General features: G+C 39.5%; 1 protein-coding gene across 1 annotated transcript in view; it reads left to right on the top strand.

Moving 5' to 3' along the window:
• ITGA8 (integrin subunit alpha 8) overlaps positions 1-17,558 on the top strand; it is a 180,798-nt gene that overhangs the window by 157,981 nt on the left and 5,259 nt on the right. The window contains exon 28 of the mRNA XM_029236499.1: positions 2,573-2,674. Within this exon, the coding sequence (XP_029092332.1) occupies positions 2,573-2,674 (102 nt within the window). The remainder of the gene's footprint in view (positions 1-2,572; positions 2,675-17,558) is intronic.

A 17,558-nucleotide genomic window follows, 5' to 3' on the forward strand; every position in this document is an offset into this window, starting at 1 on the left:
CAGACTTCCTGAATCACGATCTGTGAACCTGATCCCAGGTGTTTCTGAGGTTCAGCAAAGCACAGTGTTTTGTGAACCAAGGAAAATGACGGTAAATATGGGTGATGAATGGAAAATGTGAGGAAGATTCAAAATGGCCAAGAGTAGAGGGATTAAAGGAAAGTGAGAGAAAATCCCCTCAGAGAAACATGTTTCTCCACATTCGAGACTTCAAATCCCATCTCTCTCTTTTTTTAAAATTTTTATTGGAGTATAGCTGATTTACAATGTTGTGTTAGTTTTGGGTATACAGCAAAGTGAATTGGTTATACATATGCATATATTCACTCTTTAAGATTCTTTCCCCATATACGTCATTAAAGAATATTGAGTAGAGTTCCCTGTGCTGTACAGTAGGTCCTTATTAGTTATCTATTTTATACATAGTAGTGTGTATGTGTCAATCCCAATCTCCAATTTATCCTTCCCCCACTCCTTTACTCCCTGGTAACCATAGTTTGTTTTCTACATCTGTGACTCTATTTCTGCTTTGTAATTAAGTTCATTTGTTATTCATTAAGAAACTTCCATGTTCATAAATGCAGAATCATGTAGGACAAAAACTTTCCATCTAGAGTTGATTTGGAGATAGAGTTCTCTCATGATTTGTTTCCCAAAGGTATGACTTCAAGAGCAAGGGAATTATTTTCTATCAGTGTTTTTTTATTGAACTTGGAGACTAAAGAAAACTTGTTCTTTGAAGGTTTGGGATCCTGGACACACATTTGAATATGTTATTATAACCCTTATGCACAGAATCTCATTACCAGAGTTTGTCATGTTTCTTCTATCAGCCATGGTATTAAGGAAAGTAGATTTAAATCAAGTACACACAAGATTTTATGAGCAAAGATTTCCACATTTTAAAAAACACTTCTCACACAAACAAAAATCCAGCTTTCAGTTAAAATGGAAACGCCAGGAGACAAGAGAACACAGGAAGAATAACGACGAAAAAAGAACTTTTCCAAATGAACAAAGTTGCTTACCCTATAATGTCAGGACAGAAAAAACAAAAAAGCCAAAGAAGTAGTGACTTTAAGTATATATAAAAGTTTTGCATACTCTAGCCTGTCCTCAGCACGTAGAAGAAATGGGGTTTATTGAAGGGAGAAAAAATTGAACCACAGGGGAAAAATAAATTTGTAAAAGTACTGAAATTATTACAATGCAACCTGTTGGATTGGCCTCAAGAAACCCAACATTGGATTATAGATGGTGAAGTGCTAGTAAATGTTTAATAAACCACTTTCTGGAGGGACAGAAACTCTGAAATGTAACATTTGCTGATTCCCATGGTGTAACTGTTCCCGCCGTGGTCAGTTTCAAGCTGCCAACATGGCATCACTGAATACTGAGCTGGGAAGAGATGCAGGGCAGCACACCATCATATAGTATTTCCCCTACAGATACAATAGACTTAAATAATATCAAGAGCATAGATAATAGTAAAATGCAATAAAATTATTGCTAAGTACTGAGTTTAGAGTGTTTATTACCTTTTTAAAAATATAATTTACTAACGTTTATGTATATATAACTTGTTTTAATAATGGCTCTATTTAACAACAGGTACTCAAAATTCTTGAAATTTTAACATTCTGCTCTCCAGCGCCATTATGAGCCAGCTACAGCCCACCCCTGGATAGATCTCATCACTGTCTCAAGCTAAACGGAGGAGAACCACAGGAGCTTAAGTTCTCAGAATGGTTTTCCTTGAGTTACTCTTAAATACTTTCCCTTGACCTTAATCAACAGTTAATATGAGAACCGATTAAACAAAAAGAACTTGCTGAAAAGTTCTGTCAAAAACACTGTATGGTTCTAGGTGAGTGGTTCTTAACCAGGGGGATTTTGCTCCGCAGAGGACACTGGCAGTAATTAGAGACATTTTCAATTGTTACAACTGGGTGAGGGGTGCTACTGGCATCTAGTGGGTAGATGCCATGGATGCTGCTAAACATCCTACAATGCACAGGACAGTTCCTTAACCAACCCCAAATCCTAATAGTGCCATGACTGAGAGATCTGTTCAGGGTCTTCTGTATAAGATGAAATGTGATTCATTTCTTTGTAACTTAGCAGCAGTCTCTCTCCTAAAATATTTCCTTCTCTCAAATAACAAGAATTTGTAACCCTCGATGTCTCCCTGTTATGTTCTAATGGCACTTGTGCTTACTCCTTTTAGGAACTCTGCTTTTCTGTTTTTATTTTAACCTTATTATGCCAACTCTTTTGTTCATAAGATGAATTACCTTTAGAAATAAGAAGATGAATGGTTGGTTGGATGGATAGTGAATGGGTGATGGGTGGGTGGATGGGTGGATGATGGACAGAAGGTGGACGGGGAGATGATGAATGGATCATGAATGGATAGATGAATGCGGAAAAAGTAAAGAGAGAAAAGGAAGAGAGAAGGAAGCAGGAAATTTTGCTTTGGAAATGGACAACATGAAAAACAACCGGTTGGCTGCCAATATAACTTTTAAAAGCTTTACATGGACTATACTTAACTAAATGTTTCTAATTTCAGAGGAAAAATGATCCCTATTCTCTTGCATCCCTGGTGTCCTTTGAAGTTAAGAAGATGCCTTATAAAGACCAGCCAGCCAAACTCCCTGAAGGCAGCATAGCAGTGAGTATCTTAAAATATATTAGGCACAAATCGTTTTATTGAAATTAGTTTTTAAATCACTGTTTTGCTTGTGGTAGGTTTACATGCTTATTACAGTGGCTTGAGAAAAGTTTCCTGCTTCAGATCACTATTTTCTTATTTCAGTCTGGAAATTCCTTAGTGTTATCTGATCAAATTTTTAAACCTTCATTGTAAACTTCTACCCCTCTCCCACAAAATTCAGGACTAATACCATCTTTTTAATTAGGCTCTTTTGTTTGAAAGAAGTCCAGATAGTCGTGATCATCAGAATGAAGTCATACCGATTGTAATTTTAAAGACAGCCTGGTGGGCTCCCCTGGTGGAGCAGTGGTTGGGAGTCCGCCTGCCGATGCAGGGGACACGGGTTCGTGCCCCGGTCCGGGAAGATCCCACATGTCGCGGAGCGGCTGGGCCCGTGAGCCATGGCCGCTGAGCCTGCGTGTCTGGAGCCTGTGCTCCGCAACAGGAGAGGCCACAACAGTGAGAGGCCCGTGTACCCCCCCCCCCAAAAAACAAGACAGCCTGGTGAGTGAGGGATGAGGGAGACTCTCTTCCTTAGGGACAGTTGCCACAGACCAGCTACAGGAACAGTCATCTTTCCTTTCTAAGCAAAGACCAGTAATATCTGGGGGGAGAAAGAAGTACGCTCTGAGCTTCATTTGAATGAAACAGGTTTTCAATTGAGGCTATTAAACATTACTGACACCCACATATCTGTCACAGCACAACTGCTGGCAACCTGGTAAGGCCATGCAGAGCAGAGGGGAGAACAGATGACGGGGGATGAACAGGCACGGTCACCAAAACTCTGCCTTTAACAGTGACAGTGACCACAGTCAGGGCTCCGGGAAACAATGTTAACATGTAAACCTCATCTCTTGGTCACGCCATAGAAACTTACAAGCTCGACTTGGATTCTGGTCCCCAGGTCCTTGTTACTCAAAATGTGTTTTGCAGACCAGCAGTATCAGCAGTACCTAAGAAACTGTTAGAAATTCAGAAACAGGCCTCACTCCAGACCTGCTGAGTCAGAATCTGCCTTTTATCAAAACCATCAGGGCAGCAGGTACCCTGTCATGTTTGAGAAGCACTGCTTCGGACGGTGTAAAAGTCGATACTCTCGTAATTTCTCTTCAGCCTAGGTCTTAAAAAAGGTAACTAATATTTACTCTTTCTAGCCTAATCTACTTTTTGTAATTTAAATTCATCCCCTGATGAGTGATTTTCAACCCTGAGTATGCAAAGAATCACCATCCATGTGACTTTTAAGGTTTATACATGCTCAGACCCCATCTGAAACATCAGGACTGAGTGAGTCGGGTGGAGCTCTGCCACTGCACTTTGAAAGCTCTACAAGTGATGATTCTGCAGTGAAGCTAGGATTGGGAACCTCTAACACAGGCAGGCAGCGTCGAAGAAAATCCACAGATTTCAAAACAGCTTCTCCTGGCCTTCAACCTGGATCCACCCTGCTCTAAGTGGAAACCTTCTGGAAATCACTCTACGTACTTTGCTGAGGCTGTTAACCACGTTGACCTGAAAGTATTGTTAAGACGATTATTTAAATTATGTATAAAAAGCTCTAGCTTTGTACCTAAAACGAGTTAAGTCTCAGGTCTCAATAACAGTAACCCTCCCAAAATGTCTTACCTTCTCCAGCAAAGTCCAGGAAGTCCAACTGGAAACATCCATGGATTCACACAGTCAAAATATTTCAGTAAACTTTGGTGGCATTTAAAGCAAATACTGCCACATCTTTCTTCACTTAGCTTGCCTCTGTTTCTCTTACGAGATGTCTGCTGGAGTTTGGATTTATGTTCAACCTAGAAAACAGAGGCTTTGGGTTTTTAATATAGAATGCTCATCCAAGGAGGTTCAAAGGCTTGTAACTCTAAGGGAGATAAATCTGGGTGCTTTGTCTTCTCTGAGCACACGCTCCATAACAGAAACATATGTGACAGTCAATTCCATCAACAGGATTGCATCTTTCTGTCCTGGCCACAGGTGCCAGCCTGCTGTTCTCAACTCATCTCAAAAGATCCACAAAATGATCAGATACATGCTTCCCCCGTCCCTACCACCCTTGTTCCTGCATCTTTTAAAAAGTCTTGTTATCTGATGTAGATGATTTACTACACCATTTATGTAAAGGTTATGGGAAAACTTCTTAGGTCTCCCAATCCCTGACTGACTGAAGGAGACGTTGCCAGTGGGAAGTTAGCTGTGCCCTACAGGCTTGATTTGAGAGGACTGTGCTTAGAGCTGTTTCTTAGAGCGTGTTCTCAAAAATCCTGTCATCCTTATCTTGAAAAGGACCCAGCAGAAGGGAATTGCTTTCTGGTGGTAGAATCAGTTGGACTAGGTGGCTGAAGGATCATCAGAGCTCCAGTCCATACTCTGCCACTGGGGAAAGCATCTCGGTTCTTTCTTTGGTAGTAAGACAAAAATATTTGCTTGTTTTACTAGGCCCTTGTGTGCCATGAGGAGTCTATCTGTGCTTCCTTTTCAACATGGTCATAATGCAACCATTTCTTGAACCCTAGATAAACTTTCCATATTGAAGAAAATAGTAATCCCCACTTGCTACTGGCACAGTGTCTGTGTTTGTAACAAATGAACTCTCCGTGCCAGGTGACACATGTCGTGATCAGAGGCAAGGAAAAGGTTGCATGATGTAAAGGGGATATGACTAAATGCTGAATCATTACAGCGCAGAAGAAAAAAAAATCATTCCGTTATTTGAGCACTTTTTTGCCTATTCATAAACTTTGGCATTTGTGTGTCATGTGACTAAAGCCGAATAATTTACATCTAGAAGAGGATATTATTGTCTGGTGTAACTCCAAAGGCAGTTATTATAAAATATTTCAGTAAAATCCTTAATTAAGAACTCACACATAAACTGTGAGTCCATTTGACTTTTTGAGTTGTTAGCAAAACTCCAGAATCTTAAAATGGATCTCTTACATGAAACAATTGCCTGGAGTTCAAACTTATCACAGGACTTCTTTTCTCACAGGAGCTATTTGAATGTTGTTAAAAGGTATGTTCAGCTGGTCCACTTCATGTTATTATTTTGTTCTAAATGGCACTCTAGGTAGGGTGTCTTGGTACATTTATATAAAACATTCTTGTGACCCCACTGAAGTATGTTTACACAAGATTTTGTGATACATAAATACAGGCATCAACATTAATCACCACTGCAAATACGACAGAGCTTTTTCCTTCTACCTTGGTATTCTGTCAAAATATACAAAAACATATCATAAATGTCAAGGATAAAATGTAGGCATATTAAAGACTTATTTATGGTCTTTCCAACATAATAAAGAACAACAAGATTTACAACACGATAAAGGTAAGATTAAATGTTCCCTACTTAGCATCTCTTTAAGAACATCTAAACCACTTACAATTCATGGATCCCCCTTCCTAAAATTGCAGAGTTATATTAAGTGGATTGTTAAAATTTTATACTAATTCTTTAAATAGCCATAGGTTCTTGATACATTAAAAAAAAAGAAAAACAGTTTGTTAATTAGTTGGCATGTAATTGAATTTTTCTCCCTATGTTTTAAGTACTCAAGTTACTCAATGTGACTCTTTCTTAAAGCAGTTGATATATGTAGTCAAAAACCCATGTTCTCAAAGTAAAGCTTTAGTCCTAAATACACCCCACTGTCCACCTTGGGACCACCTTCTTGATAAATGAATCTAATAAAGAGGGACTTGGGTAATCTGGCTCAACACACCATTGTGTGAGATTATACAAAAGTTCTCAAGCTGTGCAGTTCAATATGGTAGCCACTCACCACATTACCATGGATGGTGAGGACCCCAGATGTGGGTGGAGTGACTGAAGAACTGAACTAGTAGTTTTACTTCATTTTATCTCACTTAAGTGTAAACTTTAAAACTGTAGCAGTATAAGATATTTTTTCCATTAAACGCAGCTTTATTTTTGGGGTAAGACTACATTTTACTTTAACCAATAAAAATCCAGCAGTTGTCACTTGCTGCAAGTGTAAAATAAACACTGGGTTTTGGAGACTTAGTTAAAAAAAAAAGAAAAAAAAAGAAAGAATATTTTTATATCAATTACATGTTGATATAATTTATATCAATTACATGATAATTTTGATATTTAGGGTCAAATTAAATATATTATTAAAATTAATGCCCCATGTTTCTTTTTACTCTTTTTAAATGTGATGACTATAAAATTTAAATGACATACATGGCTTGCATTATATTTCTATTGGAGAGCACTGATCTACACCAGAGTTATAGAGTGTTCCAGCTTGGAGCTGTTGATAATACCAACAGAGCTTCAGAGAACATAGGGTGTTTAATAAATCTTATTCGAAATGAATGAAAAATTCTTACTATAAATTGGTGTTAAGTCATTAGGAACTCTAGAAATTAAGACCTACTTTTCTTATTTATTATCCAATGGATAATCTAAGCTTCTTGTGAGCTTGTCAAGATGAGCTGCCAAATATAAATATTAGAAATAACAAAGTTTGGGTATTTTTCAACATTGTATTTTGTGGCCAAGCTTCTTCCAAACCATCCTAGGGTTTCCACAGGACTATGACAAATTTAAATAAACGCTGGTCCCATAAGAGTGATCAATTAAGTCTTTTCTCTTAAGCTTGCCTGTAGAGTTCAAGTTTCTCGTCTATACAGAGTATTGAGTCTCAGGAAAGCTTGGCTTTACCTGTTTCCACTTGCAGATGAAATGCCCCGTTGCCATTTACAGACCTGAATATGTCACCTGACTCCCTAATCAATGTGTTCTCAGAAAGACCTCTCCTTCCAAGACCTGGATGACTCTCCCAATGATGTGTTACCTTTGACTCATCCACCCTTTTCTAGCAGCAGCCATCTAAATCCTCAGCCCTGGAAATCCGAGGAAGTGCTCTGGGGCACTACTGTTGTTCTGTATTTCTACTGTCTCTAGTGTAACAACTTCTCGACTAGGCAGTGAAAAACCTGGATAAGCTTAGGGAACCACCAGGGGCAACGGAAGGTCGCTGCACCTGCACCCGGTTTAGATAGAGATCGGGCAGCCTCCGTGCCACATACAAGTCCTAAAGGCAGCAGGAGAGGACAGCAGAATGCAGGCTTGGGGGCAAAGTCACTGAGTTTGCCTTCCTTTAAATCTCTATGTCCTTTCCCCTTAGTTAATTACAGATGGTGAACGTATATGACATGCATAATCCTTCCATTGAAAGGGCTCAGAGAAAGGGTATGAAATGGTATTTTTCAAATGAACATAATGTTACCAGGAGCAGACTGGCAAAAGTTTTGGTGATGAGAATTTCAGATTTTGGAACGGATAAGGACATCAGTGATCATCTTCTCTGAGACTGTTTTAAGACTGTTGTCAGACTCTTTGGAAGCAAATGCAAACAGAAAGCCAGCAGATTTTGTAATTATACCTTGTAAAGCTGTTTTCTGCTTCTAGACACCCTAATAAGCATACCCTGTTCAGTTTAATGGGGTATTAAATGGGGTATTTTATTTGTACTTTTCCATCACTTCTGAAAAAAAACCTGCAAATATCATTATTAGATCTTTGTGAGTGACCTCTCCTGCTTGTTTCCACAGGTAGACCATGGCGGGGGGTGGGGTTTGGTTTTTTCTTTTAATTTTTATTGGATCATAGGTGATTTACAACGTTAGTTTCTGCTGTACAGCAAAGTGAATCAGTTATACATATACATATATCCACTCTTTTTTTAGATTCTTTCCCATATAGGCCATTACAAGAGCATTGAGTAGAGTTCCCTGTGCTATACAATAGGTCCTTATTAGTTATCTATTTTATATATATAGTAGTATGCACATGTCAACCCCAATCTCCCAATTTATCCCTCCCCCCTTTCCACCCTGGTAACCATAAGATTGTTTTTTTACATCTGTGACTCTATTTCTGTTTTGTAAATAAGTTCATTTGTACCATTTTTTAAGGTTCTACATATAAGCGATATCATATGATATTTCTCTTTCTGTGTCTGACTTATTTCACTGAGTATGACAATCTCCAGGTCCATCCATGTTGCTGCAAATGGCATTATTTCGTTCGTTTTTATGGGTGAGAACTATTTCATTGTCTATATGTACCACGTCTTCTTTATCCATTCATCTCTCGATGGACACTTAGGTTGCTTCCATGTTCTGGCTATTGTAAAGAGAGCTGCAGTGAACATTGGGGTGCATGTGTCCTTTTGAATTATGGTTTTCTCCGAATATATGCCCAGGAGTGGGATTGCTGGATCATACAGTAGCTCTATTTTTAGTTTCTTAAGGAACCTCCATACTGTTCTCCATAGTGGCTGTACCAATTTACATTCCCACCAACACTGTAAAAGGGCTCTCTTTTCTCCACACCTTTTCCAGCATTTATTTTTTGTAGATTTTTTGATGATGGCCATTCTGACCAGTGTGAGGTGATACTTCGTTGTACTTTTGATTTGCATTTCTCTAATAATTAGTGATGTTGAGCATCTTTTCACGTGCCTTTTGGCCATCTGTATGCCGACAGACTAGTTTTATAGATAAGACATTGAAGCCTGCAATAGCCAAGTGGCAAAGAAACTCAGCAAAAACTCAGCAGCTATTCTCTCATTCCATTTCTTTTTATTAAACCAACAATTTGAACAGACCATCAGCCCTTATTTCAACTCCTTTAGCTTAGCGTTTTTTTTAACTTACAAAATTAGAACTGTTTCCTATGTTAAAATGAAACATTGGGAGGTGACTTCAGATATTAATTAGGTAAATCAGAAGAGGGAACATGGAAAAGTATTGTTGCCTGTGTTCCTGTAAATTATCTATTAGTAAATTTTGGTGATCTCTAACACATGCACAAAATACAGACCAAAACTATGTTGTTTCCTTAGTGGACTTAGAGCTTAGGGGGAAGAAACATTTACAAGAAACCTCAGAATTGTCCATGGCACCAGATTTTCTATCTCCTAGGTCACTGTAACTGGCTTATGAGTGCATGACCACTACTACCCTTTGTAGTTCCAAAATTCTGAAATTCTCATTCTGAAAACTGTATCATAAGGCAAAAGTGATGCGGCAGCTCACATGCTGGGAAAGTTGGTGCAGGGTGCAGGAAGAAGGGGGTTCGCGCTGTTTTGACTTTGTTGGCGTCAAGCCTCAACTGTGACTGTGGCCCCTCCTGCTCCCACCAGCTCTCCTTCAGCTTCTCCTGGTTCAGGAGAAAGAGGGTGTATGTTATCGTGCTCAGTTGTTGAGAAAGAAAGAAAGCAACAATAATGGCAGATGGATGCTGCAGCCGTGTGGCTGACAGGGTTTTGGTGCTCCAGCCGGGTGTCAGGCCTGAGCCTCTAAGGTGGGAGAGCCGAGTTCAGGACATTGGTCTACTAGAGACCTCCTGGCCCCACGTAATATCAATTGGCGAGAGCTCTCCCAGAGATCTCAATGTCAACGCTAAGACCCAGCTCCACTCAACAACCAGCAAACTCCAGTGCTGGACACCCCATTCCAAACAACTAGCAAGACAGGAACACAACCGCGCCCATTAGCAGAGAGGCTGCCTAAAATCATACTAAGTTCACAGGCAGCCCAAAACACACCACCAGGCGCAGTCCGGCCCACCAGAAAGACAATATCCAGCCTCATCCACCAGAACACAGGCACCACACCCCTCCAACAGGAAGCCTACAAAACCCACTGAACCAACCTTACCCACCTGGGGCAGACACCAAAATCAACGGGAACTATGAACCTGCAGACTGCAAAAAGGAGACCCCAAACACAGTAAGATGAGCAAAATGAGAAGACAGAGAAATACGCAGCAGATAAAGGAGCAAGGTAAAAACCCAGCAGACCAAACAAATGAAGAGTAAATAGGCAGTCTACCTGAAAAAGGATTCAAAGTAATAATAGTAAAGATGATTCAAAATCTTGGAAACAGAATGGAGAAAATACAAGAAACGTTTAACAAGGACCTAGAAGAACTAAAGAGCAAACAATGATGAACAGCACAATAAATGAAATTTAAAATTCTCTAGAAGGATTCAATAGTAGAATAACTAAGGAAGAAGAACAGATAAGTGACCTGGAAGATAAAATAGTGGAAATGACTACCACAGAGCAGAATAAAGAAAAAAGAATGAAAAGAATTGAAGACAATCTCAGAGACCTCTGGGACAACATTAAACACACCAACATTTGAATTATAGGGGTCCCAGAAGAAGAAGAGAAAAAGAAAGGGACTGAGAAAATATTTGAAGAGATTATAGTTCAAAAAACTTCCCTAATAAGGGAAAGGAAATAATCAAGTCCAGGAAACACAGAGAGTCCCATACAAGGTAAATACAAGGAGAAACATGCCAAGACACATATTAATCAAGCTATCAAAAATTAAGGGAAAATTAAGGGAAAATTAAGGGAAAAGCAACAAATAATATACAAGGGAATCCCCATAAGATTAACAGCTGATCTTTCAGAAAAACTCTGCAAGCCAGAAGGGAGTGGCAGGACATATGCAAAGTGATGAAAGGGTTAGGGTTAGGGTTAGGGTTACTCTACCAAGATTACTCTACCCAACAAGGATGTCATTCAGATTCAATGGAGAAATTAGAACCTTTACAGACAAGCAAAAGCTAAGAGAATTCAGCACCACCAAAACAGCTTTACAAAAAAATGTTACAGGAACTTCTCTAGGCAGGAAACATAAGAGAAGGAAAACACTTATAAAAACAAACCCAAAACAATTAAGAAAATGGTAATAGGAACATACATATTGATAATTACCTCAAATGTAAATGGATTAAACACTCAACCAAAAGACACAGAATGGCTGAATGGATACAAAAAAAAGACCCATATATATGCTGTCTACAAAAAACCCACTTCAGACCTAGGGACACATACAGACTGAAAGTGAGGGGATGGAAAAAGATATTCCATGCAAATGGAAATCAAAAGAAAGTCGGAGAAGCAATTCTCATATCAGACAAAATACTTTAAAGTAACGGCTATCACAAGACACAAAGAAGGACACTACATAATGATCAAGGGATCAATCCAAGAAGAAGATAGGGCAATTGTAAATATTTATGTGCCCAACATAACAGCACCTCAATACAATAAGGCAAATGCTAACAGCCATAAAAGGGGAAATCGACAGTAACACAATCATGGTAGGGGACTTCAACAGCCCACTTTCACCAATGGACAGATCATCCAAAATGAAAGTAAATAAGGAAACACAAGCTTTAAATGATACATTAAACAAGATGGACTTAATTGATATTTATAGGACATTCCGTCCAAAAACAACAGAATACACTTTCCTCTCAAGTGCTCATGAAACATTCTCCAGGATGGATCATATCTTGTGTAACAAATCAAGCGTTGGTAAATTTAAGAAAATTGAAATCGTATCAAGTATCTTTTCTGACCACAATGCTATGAGACTAGATATCAATTACAAGAAAAAAAACAAACATATAGAAGCTAAACAATATGCTACTAAATAACCAAGAGATCACTGAAGAAATCAAAGAGGAAATCAGAAAATACCTAGAAACAAATGACAATGAAAGCACGATGACCCAAAACCTATGGGATGCAGCAAAAGCAGTTCTAAGAGAGAAGTTTATAGCAATACAATCCTACCTCAAGAAACATCTCAAATAAACAACCTAACCTTGCATCTAATGCATTTAGATAAAAAAGAATAAAAAAAAACCCAAAATTAGCAGAAGGAAAGAAATCATAAAGATCGGATCAGAAGTAAATTAAAAATCGAATGTGGAAACAATAACAAAGATCAGTAAAACTAACAGCTGTTTCTTTGAGAAGATAAACAAAGCTGATAAACCGTTAGACAGACTCATCAAGAAAAAAAGGGAGAAGACTCAAATCAACAGAATTAGAAATGAAAAAGCAGAAGTAACAACTGATACTGCAGAAATACAAAGGATCATGAGAGATTACTACAAGAAACTCTATGCCAATAAAATGGACAACCTGGAAGAAATGGACAATTTGTTAGAAAAGCACAACCTTCCGAAACTGAACCAGGAAGAAACAGAAAATGTAAAGAGACGAATCACAAGCACTGAAATTGAAACTGTGATTAAAAATCTTCCAACTGGGCTTCCCTGGTGGTGCAGTGCTTGAGAGTCCACCTGCCGATGCAGGGGACGCGGGTTCATGCCCCGGTCTGGGAAGATCCCACATGCCATGGAGTGGCTAGGCCCGTGAGCCTATACTCCGCAACAGGAGAGGCCACAATAGTGAGAGGCCCGTGTACCGCAAAAAAAAAAAAAAAAATCTTCCAACTAACAAAAGCCCAGGGCTAGGTGCGTTCACAGGAGAATTCTATCAAACATTTAGAGAAGAGCTAACACCTGTCCTTCTCAAACTCTTCCAAAATATAGCAGAGGGAGGAACACTCTCAAACTCATTCTACGAAGCCACCATCACCCTGATACCAAAACCAAAGATGTCACAAAAAAAGAAAGCTACAGGCCAATATCACTGATGAACATACATGCAAAAATCCTCCACAAAATACTAGCAAACAGAATCCAACAGCAGACTAAAAATATCAGACACCATGATCAGGTGGGGTTTATCCCAGGAATGCAAGGATTCTTCAGTATACGCAAATCAATCAATGTGATATGCCATATTAACAAATTGAAGGATAAAAACCGTACGATCATCTCAATAGATGCAGAAAAAGCTTTTGACAAAATTCAGCACCCATTTATGATAAAAAAAAAAAAAAAAACTCTCCAGAAAGTAGGCATAGAGGGAACCGACCTGAACATAATAAAGGCCATATATGACCAACCCACAGCCAACATCATTCTCAATGGTGAAAAAGTGAAACCATTTCCACTAAGATCAGGAACAAGACAAGGTTGCCTACTCACCATCATTATGCAACATAGGTTTAAAAGTTTTAGCCACAGCCATCAGAGAAGAAAAAGAAATAAAAGGAATACAAATTGGAAAAGAAGAAGTAAAACTGTCACTGTTTGCAGATGACATGATACCATACATAGAGAATCCTAAAGATGCTACCAGAAAACTACCAGAGCTAGTCAATGAATTTGGTAAAGTAACAGGACACAAAATTAATGCACAGAAAGCTCTTGCATTCCTATACACTAATGATGAAAAATCTGAAAGAGAAATTAAGGAAACACTCCTATTTACCACTGCAACAAAAAGAATAAAATACCTAGGAATAAACCTACCTAAGGAGACAAAAGACTTGTATGCAGAAAACTAGAAGACACTGATGAAAAAAATTAAAGATGATACAAAAACATGGAGAGATATACCACGTTCTTGGATTGGAAGAATCAACAATGTGAAAATGACTATACTACCCAAAGCAATCTACAGATTCAATACAATCCCTGTCAAACTACCAATGGCATTTTTCACAGAACTAGAACAAAAAATTTCACAATTTGTATGGAAACACAAAAGACCCCGAATAGCCAAAGCAATACTGAAAAAGAAAAACGGAGCTGGAGGAATCAGACTCCCTGACCTCAGACTACACTGCAAAGCTACAGTAACCAAGACAGTATGGGACTGGCACAAAAACAAATATGGATCAATGGAACAGGATAGAAAGCCCAGAAATAAACCCATGCACATATGGTCACCTTATCATTGATAAATGAGGCAAGAATATACAATGGAGAAAAGACAGCATCTTCAATATGTAGTGCTGGGAAAACTGGACAGCTACATGTAACAGAATGAAATTAGAACACTCCCTAACACCATACACAAAAATAAACTCAAAATGGATTAAAGACCTAAATGTAAGGCCAGAAACTATCAAACTCTTAGAGGAAAGCATAGGCAGAACACTCTATGACATAAATCACAGCAAGATCCTTTTTGACCCACCTCCTAGAGAAATGGAAATGAAAACAAAAATAAACAAATGGGACTTAATGAAACTTAAAAGCTTTTGCACAGCAAAGGAAACCATAAACAAGACGAAAAGACAACCCTCAGAATGGGAGAAAATATTTGCAAATGAAGCAACTGACAAAGGATTAATCTCCAAAGTATACAAGCAGCTCACGCAGCTCAGTATCAAAAAAACAAACAACCCAATCCAAAAATGGGCAGAAGACCTAAATAGACATTTCTCCAAAGAAGATATACAGACTGCCAACAAACACATGAAAGGATGCTCAACATCACTAATCATTAGAGAAATGCAAATCAAAACTACAATGAGATATCATCTCACACCAGTCAGAATGGCCATTATCAAAAAATCTAGAAACAATAAATGCTGGAGAGGGTGTGGAGAAAAGGGAACCCTCTTGCACTGTTGGTGGGAATTTAAATTGCTACAGCCACTATGGAGGTTCCTTAAAAAACTAAAAATAGAACTACCATATGACCCAGAAATCCCACTACTGGGCATATACCCTGAGAAAACCATAATTCAAAAAGAGTCATGTACCACAATGTTCACTGCAGCTCTATTTACGATAGCCAGGACATGGAAGCAACCTAAGTGTCCACTGACAGATGAATGGATAAAGAAGATATACACATATACAATGGAATATTACTCAGCCATAAAAATAAATGAAATTGAGTTGTTTGTAGTGAGGTGGATGGACCTACAATCTGTCATACAGAATGAAGTAAGTCAGAAAGAGAGAAACAAATACCATATGCTAGCACATATATATGGAACCTAAAAAAAAAGTAAAAAATGGTTCTGAAGAACCTAGGGGCAGGACAGGAATAAAGATGCAGACACAGAGAATGGACTTGAGGACACGGGGAGGGGAAAGGGTAAGCTGGGACAAGGTGAGAGAGTGGCATGGACACATATACACTACCAAATGTAAAACAGATATCTAGTGCAATGCAGCTGCATAGCACAGGGAGATCAGCTCAGTGCTTTGTGACCCCCCTAGAGGGGTGGGATAGGAAGGGTGGGAGGGAGACACAAGAGGGAGGGGATATGGGGATATATGTATACATAGAGCTGATTCACTTTGCCATACAGCAGAAACTAACACACCATTGTAAAGCAATTATACTCCGATAAAGATGTTAAAAAAAAAAAAACTGTATCGGTGTGCCTCCAGTAATATTAGGGTTATTTTAAGCTATCATTTCATGCCTTTTCTCTGAGCACCTTAAGATGCAGGATTGAGCACTGATTTCATACATTATCAGATGTAATTCACCAAGGGATATAAAGAGAAACTGTCTGATCCCCAACTGGCTTGTGGAGCCATATCCATGCAGAGGATCACTTCAAAGTAAATTACTGGAATGGAGATGTTTGAGTCCTTGCAATGCATTTCTTCAAAATTGGTACCATGTGTCCTGTCCTCAAACTGTGTCAAGTAGGGTGAGTGTGATCCCTCTGTGGTCATGGAACGTTGCTATCATGGAACCCTCTTATCGATGCTCTGGATGAATAGGGGCAACACCGGCCAGGGAAGCTAACAGGTAAAGGAGGAAGGTACAAAGGTGAGTAGGTTACGCTAGGCTTTCTCTCACTGAGAGCATCTGTCAAGTCCCCGGCATTCCTCACCATGTGGAATCTCTAGCAGTTTCACCACCATCAGTGTCGTTGTTCAGCCTGGATGTAAATGATACTTGGGGCTGGAGAATCAAGTGAATAAGTCATCAGTATGTGTGTGGCACAAGGGACGTGGACCAGGATGAAGGAGCAATAAGAACCTTGACAGGCTAAGAAGAGCACAGGCAGAATGCTCAAATCTAGTTAAGAAGGTGGAAGGAAAGATGTGAGCAGAGGGACTTCCCTGGTGGTCCCGTGGGTAAGACTCCACGCTCCCAGTGCAGGGGGCCTGGGTTTGATCCCTGGGCAGGGAACTAGATCCTGCATGCTGCAACTAAGACCAGGCACAGCCAAAATAAATAAATAAATAATAAAAACAAATCAATAAATATTTAAAAAAAAAAGACATGAGCAGAGGCAGGACCCAGCACTAGGGCACAGGCTCTGAAAACACCCATGTTTCCAGCCAGGGGAAGCACCAGAACCACCACCCCACCCTGAGTTCACCCTCACCTCCTGGTGGGGTAGGGAAGTGTGGCCTAGAGTTTCTGCATGTGGGTCAGGACGAGACTCAGGATCCTTCCAACCAACACAGTTAAAACCAGGAGCACATGAACCAGTTCAACTGAGGCGATGCTCACTTCTCTCTAAAACCAGATAGGCCTGCTTTACTGAGTAACATTTTAGATCCAAGAATATTTTTCCTTCTCTTTTCTTTGACAGCAGGTGTGTGCGGCAGGGCTGGGTCTCTCCTTGGTTTTTTTGGGAGTCTCCAGAGGCAGAGGTCCCCAGCACATGGGCTATAGTAGAGCTGCTTCTTCCCACGTGGGGAGGCAGGGGTGGGTCACACACATGGAGCGTGCAGTCCTGCTGGGAAGGTCTCATTTTTCGTCGAAGTTCCCTTGCAACAGTGGGGAATTCAGTGAGGCCCAACAGCAACTGAAAATTGGATTTAAGACCGAAGGCAGCTCCAATACATCGGGACAATTAGCATTCATGTCGCTGACTACAGTTACTTTCATAAAATGTGAGTTACTTTCATAAAATGCATCATGGCCTTACATGACTGTGATTACTAGAGCAATGATGGGCTCTTTCTTGATAGAGCACAGAGCCTAGGGCTAAAGAGGCAGTGACACTAATTAGATCTGTGGATCACTTTAGTTCCCTGGGACTCAATTTTCACATCTGTAAAATGAGGAATTAGGTGATGTCTATCCTTCTTGCACTCCAGCAGTCCATGGTTGTTTGCAAGCTCACCTCTCAGTGAGGTGAGCC

The sequence above is a fragment of the Monodon monoceros genome, unplaced genomic scaffold (assembly GCF_005190385.1).
Source record: "Monodon monoceros isolate NGI ecotype Baffin Bay Population unplaced genomic scaffold, NGI_Narwhal_1 Super_Scaffold_21, whole genome shotgun sequence".
Lineage (NCBI taxonomy): Eukaryota > Metazoa > Chordata > Mammalia > Artiodactyla > Monodontidae > Monodon > Monodon monoceros.